Source organism: Mus musculus, chromosome 15, assembly GCF_000001635.26.
Source record: "Mus musculus strain C57BL/6J chromosome 15, GRCm38.p6 C57BL/6J".
NCBI lineage: Eukaryota > Metazoa > Chordata > Mammalia > Rodentia > Muridae > Mus > Mus musculus.
The window spans coordinates 75,827,896-75,849,047 of record NC_000081.6 but is presented as its reverse complement, the minus strand read 5'-3'; the positions used below and the strand labels follow the sequence as shown (position 1 = coordinate 75,849,047).

At 49.2% G+C, this 21,152-nt stretch overlaps 1 protein-coding gene and 2 long non-coding RNA genes across 7 annotated transcripts in view; 1 reads left to right on the top strand and 2 right to left on the bottom strand.

The window, feature by feature from the left end:
• Positions 1 to 1,470: 1,470 nt before the first annotated feature.
• Positions 1,471 to 3,080, bottom strand: Gm46523. The gene is made up of 2 exons (XR_001781723.1): positions 2,904 to 3,080; positions 1,471 to 2,432 (listed from the first exon to the last, which is right to left on the bottom strand). It is a non-coding gene; the product is annotated as a predicted gene, 46523 (long non-coding RNA).
• A 797-nt stretch (positions 3,081 to 3,877) lies between these two features.
• Positions 3,878 to 5,543, bottom strand: Gm34851. The gene is made up of 2 exons (XR_384203.2): positions 4,962 to 5,543; positions 3,878 to 4,247 (listed from the first exon to the last, which is right to left on the bottom strand). It is a non-coding gene; the product is annotated as a predicted gene, 34851 (long non-coding RNA).
• Positions 5,544 to 6,986: 1,443 nt separating this feature from the next.
• Positions 6,987 to 21,152, top strand: part of Zc3h3 (zinc finger CCCH type containing 3) — an 87,632-nt gene continuing 73,466 nt past the window's right edge. The window contains exons 1-3 of one of the 5 annotated variants that reach the window (XR_003951363.1): positions 7,023 to 7,198; positions 8,484 to 9,792; positions 11,385 to 11,581. Coding sequence is in view for 4 of the 5 variants with exons in the window: in XM_011245567.3 (XP_011243869.1) it covers positions 7,153 to 7,198; positions 8,484 to 9,792; positions 11,385 to 11,581 (1,552 nt within the window). In the remaining variant the exon portion in view is untranslated. Of the gene's footprint in view, positions 7,199 to 8,453; positions 9,793 to 11,384; positions 11,582 to 21,152 lie in introns of all 5 variants that reach the window. The other 4 variants (XM_011245567.3, XM_011245566.2, NM_172121.1 and 1 more) reach the window with 4 other exon arrangements.

Genomic DNA, 21,152 nt, shown 5'->3' with positions numbered 1-21,152 from the left:
AATATTCAAAAGGTAACACTGGAGCCAGGCGTGGTGGCGCACGCCTTTAATCCCAGCACTCGGGAGGCAGAGGCAGGTGGATTTCTGAGTTCGAGGCCAGCCTGGTCTACAAAATGAGTTCCAGGACAGCCAGGCTACACAGAGAAACCCTGTCTTGAAAAACAAAAACAAAACAAAACAACACAAAGTAACACTGGGAGACATGGCTCAACAGTTGCTCTTGTAGAAGACCCCAGTTTGTTTCCTGGCATCCACATTGGGCGACTAGACCCCAGTTATAACTCCATCTCTAGGGATACCCCATGCCTCTGGCCTCCATAAGCACCTTTGCTTATGAGCATACACCCCCTACTCACATACATACATGGCTCTCAAGGTGACTTGACTACACACTTCTACTCCTGCTGTCAACACTAGATGTGGATTAAAAAAAAAAACCAAACTAATTTATGCATGTATGTGTGTGCAAGCGTGCACGTGTGTATGCCACAGAGTGCCTGTGAAGGTCAAATTTTTAGGAGTTGGTTCTCTATTCCACCACGTGGGATCCAGATACTGTCAGGCTTGGTGGCAAGTGCCTTTACCCACTGAGCCGTCTTTCTGGCCCCGGAAGTGGATTGCTTTTCTCTTCAATATGACAAGTGTAACTGCCAAGATCAGTGTCTGTAAAATAATTGTGACAGTGCCCATCTCATTGACAGTTGCTCGTCTTTGGGTAAATCCACAAGCCCTGTCTTCTTAGCAAGTGCCCAGGCAGGGCTCTGCTGTGATCTCAGGTGAGAATTCAACCAGCACAGAGGAGGACACACCTCAGTGCTAGATCCTTGAACACTCAGTTTTCCCTGCAAGGAAATCAAAACTAAACTTAGTTGCTTAACAAAAAAAAATCAGAAAACAGAAAACAAGGGCTGGTGAGATGGCTCAGTGGTTAAGAGTGCTGGCTGCTCTTCTAGAGGTCCTGAGTTCAATTCCCAGTAACTGCATGGTGTCTCATAACCATCTATAAAGGGATCTTCTGGCATGTAGACAAAGCTCTCCTACCTTTCAAAAATTAATAAATTAAAAATAATTTTAAAATTTGCTGCTAATTTGGGGAGTTTGGGGAGGCTCAGCAGAGATGGCTTCATGTTTCCTGAGGCATTGTTCAAGTCCTGTGCTCAGAAGACAAGCAGTGGCTTCTCTCATGTGACAGATGGTTGCCTGTCAGTAGGGTCAGTGCTAGTAAACTGGCCAGTCAACTAAGACTGCTCTAGAGACTTAGACTTAAGTGTTTCCCACAGCCCATAGTTCAAGAACAGATGCTGTATCCATGGAACAGGACCTGGAGGATTCCTGGAGAGCTGCTGGTCTTGTCTTGTCTACTTGGGAGGCCCAAAGAAATTGGTTCTAATATCAGTGAAAGCAACAGGAGGGATGAACTCGACAGGGAGAGTGAGAGAAAGGAGGCAAAAGCCAGTCTCTTGTCTTTCACTTCCCTTTATCTGGCTGCCAGCAGAAGATGCCACCTAAGTTTAGGGTGACTCTATTTGCTCAAAGCAGACTGATCATCAGCCCCCAACAGCAGTACCCGGATGTTTGTGTTTTAGCTGATTCTAGATGTTGTCAAGTTGTCAACTAAGATTAGCTACCACAGGTGCTTACACAGTTGGGCTCTTGGTGGTTTCTAAAAGGGCAATCCCAGCACTTGGGAGGCAGAGGCAGGCGGATCTCTGAGTTCAAGGCCAGCCTGGTCTACAAAGTGAGTTCCAGGACAGCCAGGGCTATACAGAGAAACTCTGTCTCCTGTCTCGAAAAAAAAACCAAAACCAAAACAAAACAAAAAAAATCACATGGTGGTGAAATGAGCTAGCTCTCTGACCATTTATCATCAGAATTTTACCCATGACCTCCTTACCCACCAAAGGCTCTACTTATTTTTTTAAAAAAAATGTTTATTTATTATATGTAAGTACACTGTAGTGTGTCTTCAGACACTCCAGAAGAGAGCATCAGATTTCATTATGGATGGTTGTGAGCCACCATGTGGTTGCTGGGATTTGAACTCAGGACCTCCGGAAGAGCAGTCGGCGCTCTTAACCACTGAGCCAGCTCCCCAGCCCGCCCCCCCTTACTTCTTAATGCATCACAAAGGACCAGGATCTCAGCATATGAATTTGGAGGAGGGACAGAAACAGTCATAATGGAGTATGTGCTGTTTATCTTCCAGGAGGGCAACTTTAACTTCTTTACAAGATGGGAGATGCAGGGGATTTATGGGAAGTAAGACTGGGCTAGGCCAATGAACACGTGCTTCATAAGGGAAAACAACAAGAACAACGCCTGCATGTAGCTGGTAGAGGTCTGAAGAGGTAGCTCAGAGCTTAAGAACGCTTGTTGCTCATGTAGAGGACCAGTGTTTGATTCTTAGCACCCGCACGGCAGTTCATAAGCACCTGTAACGAGAGGTCCAGGTGATCCAATGCCCTCTTCCAGCTTTCTTAGGCATTGCATGGATGTGGTGCAGACATACAAGCAGACAAAACAAACACATCAAAACAAATCTTCAAAAAAAAAAAAAAAAAAGAGACTCCCTCTCACACACGTTGGGATATTTCCTCTTTCTTCTCTGAGTTTGCCAGGGCCTATGTCTTGTTACGTGTTGAGAAATGGGCAGGGCCAACCCACGTTCACCACTCCTGGCATGTAAATCTCTCATGGGCTTGTTTCCTTAGCTACTCCCTGGGTACATCTGGCTGAAAATGACTGGAAAGAACCAGAAACATTCTAAAGTTCAGCTGAGAGTATGACAGCGAGGTCTGAAGGTAAACAGACAGGATTGGGAAAAAAAGGAAGCAGGAAGCAAAGATGGTTCTGATAGATTCAACCTCTCCATAGAGATGCCCCATATGAGAGTGGCTTTTCACCTTGCTTCCTGAAGCTTCTGTGTGGCCATCCTCTTGCCAAGACTCCCCAGCCTCCGTTTGTTGTTCTGATCTGGAAAGTTGGGCCTTTTTAGTCTTGCATGCAGACCTCCACCTGCCCTGCAGTCTTTCATTTGTTTGTCTGTTTTTCTTTCTTTTTTTTCTCGACACAGTGTTTTTCTGTGTAGTCCTGGATATCCTGGAACTCACTCTATAGACCAGGCTGGCCTCGAACTCAGAAATCCGCCTGCCTCTACCTCCCAAGTGCTGGAATTAAAGGCGTGTACCACCATGCCCTGCTGTTTGTTTGTTTTTCAAGACAGGGTTTCTCTGTTGTTGTCCTGGAACTCATTCTGTAGAGCAGGCAAGTCTGGAACTCATGAGATCCACCTGCCTCTGCCTCCCGAGTGCTAGGACCAAAGGCATGTGCCACCACTGTGCAGCTACCTGCAATTTCTATCATGATTGCTGAGGTCCTCAAAGTCCCTGTTATTGCGTGTACGTGCCATGGGAGCTTCAATAGGTGGGGCTCAGGCCATGGGTTATATCCTTGTCTGTGTGAGCAGGTTCTTCATTAGAAGCACAATTCATATGAATTCTTGACGCAGTGGACATTTTACTCACATATAGAAACATATTTATTTATTTGTGTGTTTGGTTGCATACCTATGCTATGGTATGTACCTGGAGGTCAGATGACATTTTTTTTTTCCCCCCTGATACAGGGTTTCTCTGCATAGCCCTGGCTGTCCTGGAACTCACTTTGTAGACCGGGCTGGCCTTGAACTCAGAAATCCGCCTGCCTCTGCCTCCCGAGTGCTGGGATTAAAGGCGTGCGCCACCACGTTCGGCCAGATGACTTCTTTAAGGACTCAGTTTTCTCCTTCCGCCGAGTAGATTCTAGGGGTCACACTGAGGTCATTAGGTTGGATGGGAAGCATCTGTACCACTGAGTTAATATATACATTTTTACATTATACATTTTATACATCCCTTTATACATAAACTTTGTTTTGCTGAAGATATGTTTTCGAGTAAGATGTTTACATTTAACTAGCACATTTCCACTCCCTGTACTTTTTTATTACTGCAGAACTGAGTTCCCATAGTCAACCTGAAGAAATTTCCTTTACTTTTACTTATTGTGAAGGTCCGTGGTAGATGTGTAAGAAATGAACTGTTATGGTTCATTTTCAGTATGAGGTGAGTTTATAGCTCATCACAGAGTCACAGCTAAGCAGGAAGCAATAGGTCTCCCTCTCCCCTGAGCTGCTGGCTGGTGCTGGCTTCTCTCAGAATTCTGAAGGTTGAAGAGTTGCAGAAGTCTGAGTCTTAGGGTTTCCACTGCTGTGAAAAGACACCATGACTAAGGCAACTCCTATAAAGGACAACATTTAATTGGGGCTGGCTTACACAGTATTATCATGGCAGAAAGTATGGCAGTGTCCAGGCAGGCATGGTACTAGAGGAGCTGAGAGTCCTATTGTCTTCACCCAAAGGAAGCCAGGGGCAGACTGTTTCCTGGCAACAAGGAGGAAGGTCTTAAAGCCCTCCCCCACAGTGACTCACTTCTTCTAACAAGGTCACACCTACACCAGCAAGGCCTCACCTCCTAGTAGTGCCACTCCCTGGGCCAAGCATATTCAAACTATCACATTCCACTCCCTGACCCCCATAGGCTAGGTCAAACACTTGAGTCTATGGGGGCCACACCTAGCCATAGTATAGTGCAAAATACATTTAGTCTTACTTCAAAAGTCCCATAGCCTAGTCTCAGCAATGTTAAAAGTCCAAAGTTCAAAGTCTCTTCTAAGATTCATCTAAACACTTAACTGTAATCTCTTATAAATCAAGATCAAAAAGCAGATCACATACTTCCAAAGTCACAGGATATACATTACCATTCCAAAACATCAGAGTGAGGAAATCCTGAACAAAAGCAAGACCAAATGCCAGCTGGAAACTCCAAACTCTGCATCTCCATGTCTGATTTCAATTCATTTATGCTTAATTGACAATTCTCTTTGGTGGGTTCCACTCCCTATTAGCAGATTTCCTTACCAGGTATCACATAACTCTGGCCTCTGGAATATTTTAGGGTCTCCAAAGCAACTTCAATGTTTATAGTTTCTTGTTTCAATGTCTGGGATCCACACGATTTTCGGGGTTCCTCCAAAGGGACCTGTCATTTCTCCAGCTCTGCCTTCTGTAGCACTCTAGGCTCTGGTTGACTCCATTCCACTGCTGCTGCTGTTCCTGGTGGTCATCCCATGGTGCGGTGCTGGCATCTCTAATACGCTGGGATTTCTCACTGCAATTAGGCGTCGTCAATAGCCTCTCATAGGCTCCCTTTAAGGTACCTGACCTTAACTTCTTTGCATGATCCCTCAGGCCTGGGCCATCAACTGCAACTCAAGCTGCACTTTCACCAATGGCCTTCCCTGGCATCTCACAGTGCCAAGCTAAGCTGCTCTCCATAACACTTTACGCCTTCAAAACTAGTACCACTTGGGTGATTCTTATACATTACCAAGTCTGGCTTCCAGCATGAGGTACATCCCCGGCTATTTCTAGAACACAGCTTCTTTCTGCTTTTAGAAAATACTTCCCAGAAGATTTCACCTCAGTGATGCTGGTCTCTTCATAATCACCACTAATTTCTTAGCTCCAGCTAAACAGCATCAATTGCCCCAGTAGTCCCTTCTATTCTTGACTCTAAAGCCAGAGCCACATGCCCGAAGCTGCTGAGTTCTGCTGCTTGCTGGAGCTGGGACATGGGCACCTTGTCTTATGACATTATCACCAACCTTTTGTTTTTCAACTCCTTCAGTGCCTAACTTGGCTGTCCTGGAACTTTCTCTGTAGATTATGCTGGCCTTGAACTCAGAGATCCTCCTGCCTTTGCCTCCAGAGCACCTGCCTGTCTCTAGAATGCTAGGATTAAATGTGTGTCCCATCACTGCCCGGCCTGCCCGGCTATCTACCCTCACTTCTTCTTTTTTTTTTTTTAAAGATTTATTTATTTATTATATGTAAGTAAGTACACTGTAGCTGTCTTCAGACACTACAGAAGAGGGAGTCAGATCTTGTTACAGATGGTTGTGAGCCACCATGTGGTTGCTGGGATTTGAACTCCGGACCTTCGGAAGAGCAGTCGGGTGCTCTTACCCACTGAGCCATCTCACCAGCCCCTACCCTCACTTCTTAATGCTTGTCTTACAGGTATTCACTATCAAACCCAGCTTCTAGAACTTCTTTTTCAGGCGTAACAGTAGACTATGCAGATGTAGCTCACTGGTAGAGGCTTGGCCGGACTTGAGGCCTTAGGGCTCCAAAGATACTGCACATTCCTACATAGTGGCACACTCTTAATTGCAGCACTTGGGTGGCAGAGGCAGGCAGATTTCTGAGAGTTCCAGGCCAGCCTGGTCTACATAGGGAATTCCAGGACAGACAGAGGTACATAGCGAGATTCTGTCTCTAACAAAACAAATCACTGGATAATATCCCATTTCCATGTAAACAGTCATTCGGGTTAGCTATTATAAATAATGACATACAAATATGTTAGAATCGGTGTTTTCTACGCGTTGGTTATACACCTAGACGTGGGACTGTCTGATCACGTGGTAACTACCGTGAGTTTTTTTTTTTTTTCAGTATTTTCTAGAGGTTGCAGCCTTTCCTACTAAATGCCCTCAAGAATTTTCTTAACACCTGTAATCATCCGAAAAAAAAAATTGCCTCCGATTCCTTTTCGCTGTTCTCGTGCTGCTGCGGCAGCAAAGGCGTTAAAATGGCATCCCTTTGATTCCAGGTCCGGAGGCAGAGGAAAGAGAACTTCCGTAAGTTCGAGGCCAGCCTAGTCTACATAGCGAGTTCCCCAGTTATGTTTCTCTCCAGCCAGAAATACATCCTGTCTCAAACAAATAAATTGATAAAAGGAATTCCTGGGTCTAGGGGAAACTGTTAGCAACCTATCTCCTCCAAGTCTTCCGAGGAACCCCCAGCGGTGGAAATGATGCGCAGGAATTGGTGCAGAAGCCAGATTGCGGGCCACTTCCGGGCGCTTCAAGATGACGGATTTTTCTCGTTCTGCGCATGCGTCCTTCCAGGGTTGCCGGGGCGACGGTGCCTTCCAACCCCGTGTCCACGCATAGTGAAGTTCGGCGTTCTCTCCTCCCCGCCTGCGGGGACCAGTCGCGCGGCGATGACGTCGAGGGGGTCTGGCTAGGCGTCGCGGACTCCGGAGATGGAGGAAAAGGAGCAGCTGCGGCGGCAGATACGCCTCCTGCAGGGTGAGCTGGCTGCGGTCGGGCCGTGTGTTCCCTTGTTTCTTGTGATCGCCGTAGACCCTCTCCGAAGCGAGTGCTGTCGGTTGCGGTCTCCCGATGGTCGTCATGGGTGGGCATCGGAGCGGCCGAGTCGGGTTCGGCCCTCGCGTGACAGACCCGCCAGGCTTCGGGGCGAGGGAGCGGGCCGGGCCTCCAAGGGGCTGTCAGGAGATGATAGCACGGTGGTCTTACCAGCGAGTGGTCGCGGCAGCCGACTTCCAGGTTCGGCTGGCTCGGAAGCGTTTCTCTTCCGCTGCCGTTGAGTGCCTTTGGCTCGATTCAGGCACAGCCCCCACGTACTCAGGGCTGACTACCCAGGCACCAGCTTCAGCTTCAAATGTTTAGACTCAAGTTGGTCTTTATAAGCGTTCATATCGTTTTCAAAGTTTCCCCCACAAAAGCATGTCCTAAGGAGAGTCCAAGTGGCCTTCCTATTTGAGACTACTTCGTGCGTTTCCCTAACACCCGACCGGAGGTGTCTGGCAGGATTCGAGGGTCGAGGCAGGCCCTGTGTGTGTGTGTGTTTGGTTATTGGGGATCCAGCGAGCCTGCTGGCGTTCCTTCACTCTTCTTCCAGGGCTCCATGAGTCACTTCATTGGAAAATCCTTGTGGTGGTGGTATCAGGTGTTTTTCTGTAGGAGATGATGTTAGTTAGCTGTTGGGTCATCATTGTGTTTTTGTTTTTTTGTTTTTTATTTCTGTCTGTCACGTACTGGGTTAGAGAAGCGTCAGTTCTGAGAAGACAGTTATGCACTATGGTGCAGTCCTGCAATTTTCCCCGTGAGTGGGTAAACTACAGGGCCTCAGTGGAAGACTTGTCCAGTTCTTACCCAGGCACCACAGGTTTCTGGTCCCTGACTGTTTTTTTTTGTTTTTTTGTTTTTTTTTTTGGTTTTTTTTGTTTTTTGTTTTTTGTTTTTTTTGTTTTTTTTTTTTTGGTATAGGGAGTGACACTTGCTCTCAGAACATTGTAGATCTCATAGGCCAGGGGGTAGAAGCAGTCATACCACAAAAGCTGCCATCTTCAGGATAAGCAAGCCAAATACTAATAGTGATGGAGAAGTGCTCACAGAATTGACAAGCCTAGAGATTTGGACTGAACTTTACATGGTTTCCAGTCACTTAGGACTGCTCTCAAGTCAGCAAGGCGAGCAGGTCTGGAGTATTAGGGTAGGGGTAGTAGTCTTGATTGGTGCTGTTTTTATTCACATCTCCTAGGTAACTGAGCGTGTGATTCTGCCTTCTCAGGTCTAATTGATGACTATAAAACACTCCACGGCAATGGCCCTGCCCTGGGCAACTCATCAGCTACTCGGTGGCAGCCACCCATGTTCCCGGGTGGCAGGACCTTTGGCGCCCGCTACTCCCGTCCAAGTCGGAGGGGCTTCTCCTCACACCATGGCCCTTCGTGGCGCAAGAAATACTCCCTTGTGAATCAGCCTGTGGAATCTTCTGACCCAGCCAGCGATCCTGCTTTTCAGACATCCCTCAGGTCTGAGGATAGCCAGCATCCTGAACCCCAGCAGTATGTACTGGAGAGACAGGTCCAGCTCAGTCCAGATCAGAATATGGTTATTAAGATCAAGCCACCATCAAAGTCAGGTGCCATCAATGCTTCAGGGGTCCAGCGGGGGTCCTTGGAAGGCTGTGATGACCCCTCTTGGAGTGGCCAAAGACCCCAAGGAAGTGAGGTTGAGGTCCCTGGTGGACAACTGCAGCCTGCAAGGCCAGGAAGAACCAAGGTGGGTTACAGTGTGGACGACCCCCTCTTGGTCTGCCAGAAGGAGCCTGGCAAGCCTCGGGTAGTGAAGTCTGTGGGCAGGGTGAGTGACAGCTCTCCCGAGCATCGGCGGACAGTCAGTGAAAATGAAGTGGCCCTCAGGGTACACTTCCCATCTGTCCTGCCCCATCACACTGCTGTGGCTCTGGGCAGGAAGGTAGGCCCTCATTCTACCAGCTATTCTGAACAGTTCATTGGAGACCAAAGAGCAAACACTGGCCACTCAGACCAGCCAGCTTCCTTGGGGCCAGTGGTGGCTTCAGTCAGACCAGCAACAGCCAGGCAGGTCAGGGAGGCCTCACTGCTCGTGTCCTGTCGAACCAGCAAGTTTCGGAAAAACAACTACAAATGGGTAGCTGCCTCAGAAAAGAGCCCACGGGTCGCTCGGAGAGCCCTCAGTCCCAGAACAACTCTGGAGAGCGGGAACAAGGCCACTTTGGGTACAGTTGGAAAGACAGAGAAGCCACAGCCTAAAGTTGACCCAGAGGTGAGGCCGGAGAAACTGGCCACACCATCCAAGCCTGGCCTCTCTCCCAGCAAGTACAAGTGGAAGGCTTCCAGCCCGTCTGCTTCCTCCTCTTCCTCTTTCCGTTGGCAGTCTGAGGCTGGCAGCAAGGACCATACTTCTCAGCTCTCCCCAGTCCCATCTAGGCCCACATCAGGGGACAGACCAGCAGGGGGACCCAGCAGCTTGAAGCCCCTCTTTGGAGAGTCACAGCTCTCAGCTTACAAAGTGAAGAGCCGGACCAAGATTATCCGGAGGCGGGGCAATACCAGGTGTGCTGTCTTACAGTGTCCGGTCTAGGTGGGTGGGGCAGGGCTCATGAAGCGCTTTTGGTTCCTACATTAGAGAATTTGGACTTTAGCTTTCACTCCCTTCCTGGTTTCCAGGTTGGGGAAAAAGAAGGCCCCCGTTGGGTTTATTCAGCACCACTCATGTGTGACCTAAGCCGAGAGCTTTGAGTGTGATTTTGGGTTATGCTTCATGGAGTGAGGCTAGAAGTACTGTTGTCATATAGAGATGTGTCAGGTAAAGGCCGAATGATTCAGGCGCTTACCTGGGGCCCCAGTAAGGTTGAGGAGGCAAGAGCTCTGGCACTGGTAATGCCGACAGACCCATCTTTTCTTCTCTTGATGAGAAACTAGGTTTGGGTAGTTTCCCTTCTAGGTGGGCAGGGTTCAACAACATATGGTGCCTTGCCAGGTTAGGTGCTTGGGAGCAGCACGTGGGTCTGTCCAGTGTGTAGCATTAGGTGAATGCCGAGTGGCTGTCCTGGCCGGAGCAGTGGGTTATATGTCTGAGCTGTGGGTGGTGGACTAGGGTGCTGGGCTCCGCCAGGTATGCCTGGACTTCCCCTGCTCTGTTTTTACTTGAGGGCTCTAGGTTCTAGGAAGTCAGGCTTTGTGGGGCACTCTGGCCCTGTCCAGATAGAAGGATGTACCATTTGTGCCACATGGGGTGACTGAAAGGGACGGCAGCATGGCAGTCCCAGGCTTTTCCTGCCTTGTGCTCTGTTGCCATCTTCCAAGTGAGCTGAGGTGTTAGGTGTCCAGTGCTCCAGAGGGAACAGATTGCATTTACATCCCAGCTGGCTCTTTGCTGGTGGCCAAGTGACCAGGCCAAGCTGCTGGCTTATGAGCACATATCACTGAGGTCCTGACCCTTGCGTCCTTTCAGGATACTCTGAGATGGCATCCTAGCCTAGGGTATATGGTCACGGGGTCAGAAACTTCACATCAGCCACTGATGGCAAAGGTATTGTTTGCTTACCAGGCAGGGGGCCTGCCTATGCCATAAGACAGTGTTCTTCCAAAAGACATTTACTGTCCTTGTCATAAACCCCCCTAAGGAGGTTCTTCCTGCTGTCTTAATTTGGTCTTTGGCTCTCTGTATGCTCACTTCTTCTGGCTCTGTGCTGTCTCTAGTTATCTGAGCCTGGGTGCCATGCTCACCATGCCTAGAGAATAGATTTCTTCTTGTCATACCGGTGCCTTCCTCTATTGTGCGGCTTTCAGAGGTGGAGTATTGTAGCATCCTTGAAGATGTGCTTGGGAGATGGCATGCAAGCCTGATGGCAGCTCGTTTTCAGGAATGCGGTCCTTCTCCATCACCTTTTCCTGTAGTCTCGTACTAAAATCTGTACTAAAATTCCATCTGGCTTGGAGAAGGGCTGGGGCAGGGGCAGTGGGCAGTGAGCAGGGTGCAGGGTGCATGGGGCAGGGCAGGGACAGGGACAGGGTCTGAATCCACTCTGCTCTGCTCTACTTGGAGGACATTGCAACCTGTGCTGTCTCCAGTTGATGAAGGTGCTTGGGCCTTTGTCAGTGAGCCTGTTGGTAGTTTTTTTTTTTGTGTTTTATCTTCATAGCATTCCTGGGGACAAGAAGAACAGCCCTACAACTGCCACCACCAGCAAAAACCATCTTACCCAGCGACGGAGACAGGCCCTCCGGGGGAAGAATAGCCCGGTTCTAAGGAAGACTCCCCACAAGGGTCTGATGCAGGTCAACAGGCACCGGCTCTGCTGCCTGCCGTCCAGCCGGACCCACCTCTCCACCAAGGAAGGTATGACAAGGAGGAAAGCTTAGGCACTGGCTGAGGCTGGGCTGCACTCTGCTGGGATGATAGGAACCATGTTAAGGGGGGAGGGGTATAGAACCCAAGTGAAAGGCTAGAGAGAAGGGTGGCTTGGACATGGCTGGGTTCCCCTTGGCCAGTTGAGAAGGATGGGTTAAGAGGCTTACAGCTTTGGGTGGAGAAGATGGAAAGTCTGCTAGTGTTGCCTGGCAGAGTGTGAGGAAGGGCTGTGGGCTCCTTACTGGAATTCTCTAGAATAGCATCACTTGCTTATGTCTGTGGGGTAGAGTCTATGGACTGGGACAACTGGGAACAGCAAAGATTGTCTCCTGCTGGTAGTGGCTGTTACAATGTTCCCAAGCCCCACAGGTGGCCAGGGAAGAGTGAAGGGTGAGGGGTCCTGAGTTCAGTGTGTCTACCTGTGGTGCCTTGGATGTGTTAGGGGGCTATTGAAACTGTTGGTGGCACCTCCACTACAGGTGGAAGGATGGATAGCTTCTAGTAATAGACAGATGTGATGACTGCATTGTGCCCTGGTATTTCTGTTGCAGGAAGGGCTCTGGGGAGTCTCTCTATCCACAATTCACCTGCTGACCCGCCAAGCATGTGATGGGCACCTTGGGGCCAAGAATCATTCTAGTTCCTGGGGACACTGAGCCACATTCTAGTGGAGACGAGTGGCTGCCTGAGCCCTTGTCAACAGCCGGGACAGTTGGCTTTGGGTGGTGAACAAGAAAGCAGAAGCATATAGTTATGGGCTCCGGGGAGAGTGTCAACACTAGGCAGGCATTAGGAGTCTTCCTCAGCAGACTTGAGTTAGGAGAGGAAATGGCGCTCGCTCAGCTGTGCAGGTGAAGGCACTGTGGACCACAGAGCAGGAGGAAGATCATATAGCTGTGTGCTATACAGGATCAGAGAAGGGGGTTACCCCAGTGCAAAGGGCACTAGGTAATGGGGGAAGCTCTTTTATGCCAAAGGGAGGGAATAGGTTCTGTAATTTCAGGGAAGGATAGAAGAGGGAGCCAGGAGACAGCTTGTGTTGCTGCTCTCGGGAATATCAGGTGACAAGGTTGGGCTAGCAGGCTGGAGTAGACAGTGAGTCAGGATGGCTGGCATGCAAGGCCTTGTGTGTGAGCTCAAGGGGGTATCCTCATCTAAGTAGCAAGTGAGTTGTGAAAACAGGAGATGCTGAGCCTGTCTACTCAGGTAGCGGTTCCAGAGGCCACTACTCTCGGCTACTCTAGAGAGGCAGAGATCACATGGTGGGCTGTGTACAGGAGGCAGGAGGAGATGGGAGTGACAGTGGTAATTCCTCTGGACTGGAGCCTGGATGGATTTGGCTTGCTCTAGGGACCAGCTTGTGCTTTCCCCCTTGCAAGGCTTACTGTCTGCCTCTTTCCTTGCTTGTCTAAGTATCCCAGCCTGAATGATGTTCAAAGCTCCGGCCAGTCTGTTTGATTCCCTGGGCTGGAGTTTTGCCATATTGCTGATTGGAGCTTTTCTATCTCCAAGCAGTGCAGCCCCCCAAGCTTCTGTGGCTGTTAGCGTCTCCCAGTACGTGGGGTCAGTAGATAGGGGCTGCCCCTTTAGCTAGTGCTTAGAGGCCAATCTTTCTGCTTGCCTCCAGGAAAACACTTAGCCCTAGTTCCAGAATTTTCATGGTGCCAGTACCCTGATATCCACACTTTGTGTGCCAAGGAATTGGGTTAGCCTAGCTAACCCTGGCCAGCCCCTTCTCCAGGTCCCTACTCAGCCCTACTGTGTGGCCTAGCAGCCAGTAGAGGGCGCCCTTGCCCCTCTTATCCCTCCATCCACCCTTTTCTGGTAATTGATTGCCTAATTTCCTCTTTATGTGAAAGAAAGCAGATATCAAGTAATTTGCAGCAATAACCTGCTAATGCTGGGCCAGTATCGAAACTCCCCTGTTCATTTCAAGTGGCAGATAAAACACTAATACATAATTATCCTTGCAAATTGGATTGTTTTAAATAACCAAAAGGCTACGGCCAGAAGAAAGCGATCCCATCTCCCTCGAGTTACTCTTGCAGCGTAATTGCCGCGTTCAATCAATTTCCCTGGCATTAGAAATTCCATCACAATCAACATTAAGCTTTATTCATTGTGATGGCTAAGAGCCGGGCCATTTCTCCTCTTTTTCTTAACTGGCAAAATTAATCAGGGAAAAGATTTTAAACATTTACCCGTGCGAAAGAGGTCAGCGCTGCCACTATATTGCTCAGCAGATAAGGGGGCTAATAAAAAGAAAATTGAATTACTAATGATCACCAGGAACCGAGTATATAAAACCTGGCAATCGCCAGTTCAGGAGAAGGAGAATCAATTTTCTTGGGACAAGGTGCGCTCATTTTTTATTTTGGCGCGTATTATCAGCAATTTAATTTGAGAGCGCATAAACAGGAGGAAACAGTTAGGGAATAATGAGCCTGGAGGTGTAAAGTGCCGCAGGATATATGCTGTACACAATTTATTTGGCACAACAGATAATCGCTTTAATTGAATTCAAAACTGCATTGTTCAGCAGCCATGGGGCTGCTCAGGCCTGGGGACTGAGAGTATCAGGAAGGTTCCTGTCTGATGTAGTGTCTCTCTTCTGGTCAGCCTTTGGCTATGGGGTGGGATGAGCCCCCTAGAGAGCCCTGAGGCGGTCAAGGAGGCATGTGTGCTCCGTCTGCTGCTGAGACCTGCTTGGTCTGCCTCAACGGACAACTGTTAGAAAAGGCATCTGGGGAGAGGCGTTGATGCTTTAGGGGTGTGGCAATTGGTAGTTAGCATGTGATGCTCTTCCCCTGGTCGGTGTGGGGACATGGGACCTGGGAGGCTTGGAGGGAGCTCCCAGGCTTACTAACATAAGGCATGGCCTAGGCCTAGTATGTGGCTTGGCTCTGAGCTGTGTGCATGAGTGGTTTAATCTGATATAGCACCTGCTGCTCTAGCTTAGGTAGCAGCTTAGTAACAGTCAGTCATGGGCTTCTAACCAGCAGCCTCTTGGAAGCCTCAGCTGTGTACTGTAAAGAAAGAGCCTTTGTGGGAAGAGAGGTTGTGTCATCACCTCTCCGAGGTAGGTTTAGATAGGATGACACTTCTCTTTTATCTGCCCACGGTGGATATGTGGCCATTGCCTGCCCTTTTCTTCCTATACCTATGTTAAAAGTTTGGTCTTGGGGCTTAGGTAAAAACATTACTGCTTTTGCAGGACTTGATCAAGGTCAGTTCATAACTGCTTTTTTTTTGGTTTTTGAGACAGGGTTTCTCTGTGTAGCCCTGGCTGTCCTGGAACTCACTCTGTTAACCAGGCTGGCCTCGAACTCAGAAATCCGCCTGCCTCTGCATCCCAAGTGTTGGGATTAAAGGCGTGTGCCACCACTGCCTGGCACTTACAATTGCTTATAACTTGGTCTCCAGGGGATCTGTCACCCTCTTCTGGACTCCATGCATATGCACATGCATGTACACATATGCACATATGGACATACATACAGAGATCATTTAAAATAAAATGTTTCTAGCAACAAGGCTGGGACAATGGTTTAGCAGTTAAGAGGATATACTGCTTTTCTAGAGTACTCCAGTTTGATTCCCAGCACCCAACTCAGGTGGCTCACAACTGCCAATAACTCCTGTTCTAGGGAAGTCTTGACACCCCCAGTTTCCATGGACACCCATACTCAAGTGCATGTGGGCACCACACACACACACAAACTGTTAAAAATAAAATGAATCGGCAGGGTGTGGTAGTACATGCCTTTAGTCCTAGCACTCTAGAGGTAGAGGCAGGTGAGTAGATCTCTGAGTTTAAGGTCAGTCTCTTCTACAGAGTCAGTTTTAGGACAGCCAGGGCTGTACAGAGAAACCCTGTCTTAAAAAACCAAAAATAAATAAAATGAATGAATTATGTAAAAATAAATAAACAATAAAATAAAATTTAAAAATCTTTTCAACAAACCTTGGCCTTGCCCTGGAAATCGAGCCTTCTTAGGTAAAGGATTAATTTGGTCAGTTCTGGGTTCGGGCTTGCTGGGGGCTGGGTAATAAGGACGAGGTGAATTTTCACTGTGATTTCATGCAGACTAAGGCCTCCCAGCCTCCTAGGCTTTCACGTGAGTCTCCTGGGGAGAGTTACCTACTTCCAGTACAGAGTTCTTTGGCTTGTGGCAGTTCACTGTGGTGGCTCTGTGGTATATGCTTATTACACTGTCAGTGCTCATAGGTAAGAAACTGAGTGACCACTTATTTTGGATCACTGGCATAAGTGATTGTAAGTGACAAGCCTTGTCTGCTTGTATGGCCTTGGCTTACTCCGTGAAGGTCCTCTTGTCCTGCCTGTGGTGAGCGTCTGCTGGTATGGGTGGGTGCTCATTCCCACAGGTGGTTTTTAAGGAAGTACTCAGAGCGTCTTCCCAGTATAAGCTCTGTTAGCCTCACTCACCCTGCTACAAACTGGGTAGCTCTTTTGCCATCCCCAGCCTAGGACTGGTACCAGTCGGAGGCTGGGAACCCCTCAGATGTTCAGTGTTCTCTGAGAGCTGACCCTACCCCCAGCTTCAAGCCATCCTGAAGGCAGCCTCCTCAGAGCTCTGGCCAGTCTTTCTTGGTGTCTGGGTGAGGCCTGCCTTCATACTGTGGTAGGACAGCTTCTCCATTGTCCCTCCTGGCCATATAGACAAGTGCTTTCAAGCCTGCTGGCCTGATTTTGTGTGCTTCTAGGCCCTGCCCGTCAGCTTCATTCTTTGACCCCTCGAATTCCCTGCTCTGACAGAGTTCCCAAGCAGGCTTTTTTGGTGTATATGGGTCATTTCAGAGTCATGTTTGTTGTTTTGTTTTAGCTGTTCTGGGGAAGGGGCTGCTTGCCAGGTGGTTTTGGGCATGGGAGGAAACCTATCCATATTCCTCCTATACTCACAGCTTCACACTCAGTTTGTCCACTCATCGGGCATACTGGGCCTTGATCATTCCCAAGCACACGCTCTCCCTCTGAGCTCTGGCTTCAGTTCTCTTTTTTACCTTTATTTTTAGACAGAGTGTTACTAAGTTTTTCAGTGTGGCCTTGGACTCACACTGTAACCCAGAGAGGCCTTGAATTGCGATCTGCTTCAGCTTCCTGGGTATCTGGGACTAGTTACCCTCCTTACTTAATCCTGTGAACGTTTAAAGCCTAGGATATGTATGCAGCCTAGGCTAAATATGTAGTTAAGAACGTACTCGAACCTCCTGCTTCTGCCTCCCAGTGCTGGGATTATAGGCGTGAGCCACCATCCTGACTTTCACTTCTCCTATGGCAAAGTACTGTGGGGATCTTGCCTCTGATTAAGTCTGCCTTCTCTCTGCCTAGGTTTTGTCATTTAAAAGACTGGCCAGAGCTCTGAGGAGGCTGCCTTCAGGATGGCTAGAAGCTGGGGGTAGGCTCTGCCCCTTTTTGAAAGCCTCACTCCTTCTTGGCCAGGACTTGTTCATTCATGGGCCGGATCCTACCCCTCTGAGCAAAGTCCCACCTATTCTGGCCAGACACTAGACTTGGCTCCCTCAAAGAGCCCTGCCTTTGAAGACTTTGCCCAGCCAGACAATTCTTTTCTGTGAGTAGACCCCACCCACTCTGGCTAGCCATACCTCCACACTTTTTTTTTTTTTTTTTTTTTTTTTTTTTTTGCAGTGTGGTCCTTTTCCTTCAGATATCTAGGGCCCTCTGCCTTCATTCAGGCAACTGCTTAGTGCCCGTGGTCAGCCTTACAAGCCTATCTGCTTTAAGATCACCATGGCCGGGCGTGGTGGCACACGTCTTTAATCCCAGCACTCGGGAGGCAGAGGCAGGCAGATTTCTTGAATTCGAGGCTAGCCTGGTCTACAAAGTGAGTTCCAGGGCAGACAGAGCTACACAGAGAAACCCTGTCTCAAAAAAAAAACTCAAAAAAAAAAAAATCACCATGGCATTCCCACTTCCTGCTTCATTTCTGCAGTATGTGGATTTCTGTGTTAATTGTCTGTACTGCCTCACTAGAAAGGTCCTGTATGAGCGCTCTGTCCTACTCTTGTCACATAGATGTGAGTCTCTTGGTGCAGAGCCAGAGGAAGGAAGCTTATTCCATTGCAGAAGCAGTGTTTGGGACAGGGTTCCCTTCTGCAGACTATTCTGAGTGAAGATTGTTCTCTGTAATTCTGTCACCACATGTGTTACAAGCCAATTCCTGGCTTCAACCCAAAGCTTTTATTGGTTGAGCAAGCCCTGCTGGTCAGGGGATACCTGTTTCATCTGACTTAAACTGGGTAGGGCTTGGTCAGTATGTGGGCAGAGAGGCATTCATCATAGTGTGTTTGGTTGCCCATTGAGAGCAGCACTGCCCACTGGGGAGATCTCAGGTCCTTCTAAGGCCCAGGACTCTTGGAGCATCATTACATTCAGCATCTGAGGATGAGAGTCTGAAAGGGACTGACCTGCAAGGAGAAACAACAGGCCTGCCTGTTGGGATATTATTCCTGCCCTGAACCAAGTGTTCCTGGTGGGTGGGAGCCAGTAGGGGCACGCTAGAAGGGTCCGTGACCATCCCATAACACCGGCTGGCTATAGGATGGCATTGTCTCACCACTTGTGTGACTGAGGGCAGTTGGGGAAGTCTGGGAGCAGGAGAGTTGGCAGATGAGAATGCTCACAGGCTGGCTGTATAGCAGTGGTGTGATCTGCAGTCTCTTAGGTGCCCAGTCCTCTGCTTGGCCCTGAGCCATGTGGCCTCTGGTGAGCTGACTTCCAATGGAGTTGAGCCAGAGAGCAGAGACTGGTAGCACAGTGTTAGGAGTGGCAGTTTGGTTGTGACAGCATCCTTCCTTACCTGACCTAAGCTTGGGCAGTAGCTCTTGGTGGTCTTGGCTGGCTGCCTTCTCCAATGCAGCTCAGGGCAGGGAAGCAAAGGGCTTCAGTCAGGACCCCAAGTTAGGCAGCAAGGATGCATGCTGCGTCCTCTCTGGTCATAACTGTAGCTGAGGCAGCAGATGCTATGGCAAGGGCTTTGGAAGTACGTTGGAGCCTCAGGTACTTGTTGGGGGACACAGGGTGGCTTGTTGTACCTGGTGGGGAAAGGCTCAGGGCCAGGGATCTGGGTAAGAGGCCAGGCTTGATAGACACCCTTTAATGGTGGGTGCTGGGAGCACATCTAGTATTCAAGTTCTAGAATTTGCCTGAGATGTTGTACCATAAAGTACACATCCTCTCTATGCTGCTTGGTGCCATTGTCTTGCTGAGGAAGTTTGGATCTTCTGTGTTCTTTGCACTACTGTCTGTGTGGTTTTTGCTTTTTATTTTACTTTAAATATATGTCTGTAAAATTAGAGTTGAGTGGCTTCAGGGTCTCTGTGCAGACCTGTGTGGTGTTGCTCTGTGCTGTGTGGTGGCTGCTGCAGCCGCCTCCTGGGAAGCCCTACCCAGTGCCTCGGGTCTGCGATCCATTGTTGCTCACCAGTATGCAGCGTATGCAGCTGGACTGTTGGGTTTTACTATGGCTGCGGCAGACACTGTTAAAGGGCATGAGAACAGTTAAATCTGGAGTCCTGCTTCCATAAGGGAAAAAAGAAAATGCTGAATTAGGCTCTGAGAAAGGCATCCGCAGCGATCCTTGGATCTTGCATAAATTATCAGGCACGCTGGAGGCCTCCAATTTTACGTTTGTTGCAACCATGCTAATTAATTATTCCACAAGAATTGGCATGAACACACATGTGTGTGCTACTCCTGGTGAGCTTGCCCCTTCTGACTCCTGACTTGGGAAGGGTGGTGGTTTCAGGGTGGCTGGAGCTTGTATCTTTAAGACAGCAGGCCTCCCCTCTGGCTTAGGACAGTTTGGCTAGCTCCTCTGTAAATGGAAGTGAGAGTAGTCTTCTTTTGTCATTTTCCTCCTGGTCAAAGAATTGCCTGTCTTCTCTATGTCCTGACTGACTTTTAATCAAATACTGCACCTTGGCCGCTGAGCATGGCTTAAGGGTCTCAAGAGATTAGTTTCATACTAGGTTTTGGGTTGCAGAGTTAAACTTTGTCCAGCTGCCTCTTGCTGGGCTGTCAGGGCCCACAGAAGCCTATGACTCCCTTGAGGTTACATTACTGAGTACCCAGGAGTTTTCTCAGAGAACATGACATAAGAACTGTCCTAGACGCTATCCCCATGGCCTGGTTTGTCCTCAAGCACAGTCAGCAAGGCCTACAGCAGCATGCGCATACAGTTTAGTGTACTCACCCATGTTTTGTACCTGGCAGTGGGTGGGTGCCAGCTGTAGGCAAACACCCCTTAGGTGGAGTTAGAACCAGTTTGTGGTGGCTCGCAGGGATCAGGACATAGTAACAGGGTTTTAGGTGGGCCAGGAAAGGAGCCCATATCCAAACCTGTGTTATGAGTGTGGGAAAGAGTCAGGGGCCAGGACACAGCCCATGAGCTAGCCTTAGTGTATGGCTCTCCTGTGCTGGGCATTCCAAGTGGGCTTTCCAAAAGCCTCTTTTTGTTGGCTAGTCCTCGGGTGGCTGGTGGTCTTAGTTAGGAATGTACTCAATCTCACTGTAATGGGGCAGGCCACAGTACTCTGTGAGCCCAGAACACACCCCTCTGGTTGGGAGAGGCACTTGATGAGCTCCACCCAGCTTGTTCCTGTGAGTGCTGCTTTGTCTGTGTACTGTGTCTACAGTAGGTCCCTGCCCAGTATTATTTCTTATGGCATTTGGGGCTAGAACCTAGGTGTCTCGCATGGATTTGGCAGACCATGATGTATGGATTTAGACAACCCTCTGAATCCCCAAGTCAAGATGTTTCACATGATGGAGAACGGTGATGGCACAGTGTGCCAGAGAACCTGGTTTGGGTCACCCGCTCATGACTTAGGCTGCTCAAGGGCTCTTCTCAGGTCTCCTTGTCCATAGGTGGGGAGAACCTTCCCTCTGGAGCCATGCAGAGCCAGGGGCAGCAGCACTGCTTGGTGCTCAGAGACATGAGCCCATGCACTGATGCTGGAAGCTGTCTGCCTCAGAGGGGTGTGCTCATGATGGGCTGGAGAGCACTCCAGGAGGAATTTCTTTCTGCTTAGGACAGCTGGGCATGGAAGCAGCTGGGTAGCTGGGACACAATGTTCTAGGATGGGCAGGGTTTCCTCTTGGCCTCTGGCCAGGGAGCCTTCCTGGTTTGCCTCCACTCAGTGAAAAGACCTGACCTGGTCCCTCTGGTCAAGGACACTAAATAGAGAAAGGGTGTTCTTCCTGCAGAATTCCACTGGGAGCTCCAGGGCAGCACCCCAGCCAGGGCTGGCTGAGGAGGACAAGTAGGTCTGTGGGGGATAGGAAATGCCTGCTGAGGGTTCTGGGCCAGGTAGCTGAGTGGGGAACCCACCTCCCTCAATGGGCTGGCCTTGTGGAGAGGCAGGTTTAGCTGCACGGGGCTAGAGATCAGGCTGCCATTGCTGCTTGACGGATGCACAGAGACCCTATTTGACACCTGTGCTGGAGCCCAACAATGAAATTTAGCCAGGGTGTGTCTGAGCTTGACATGAGCAGCCAGCTGGCTGGGCAAGGAGGCCT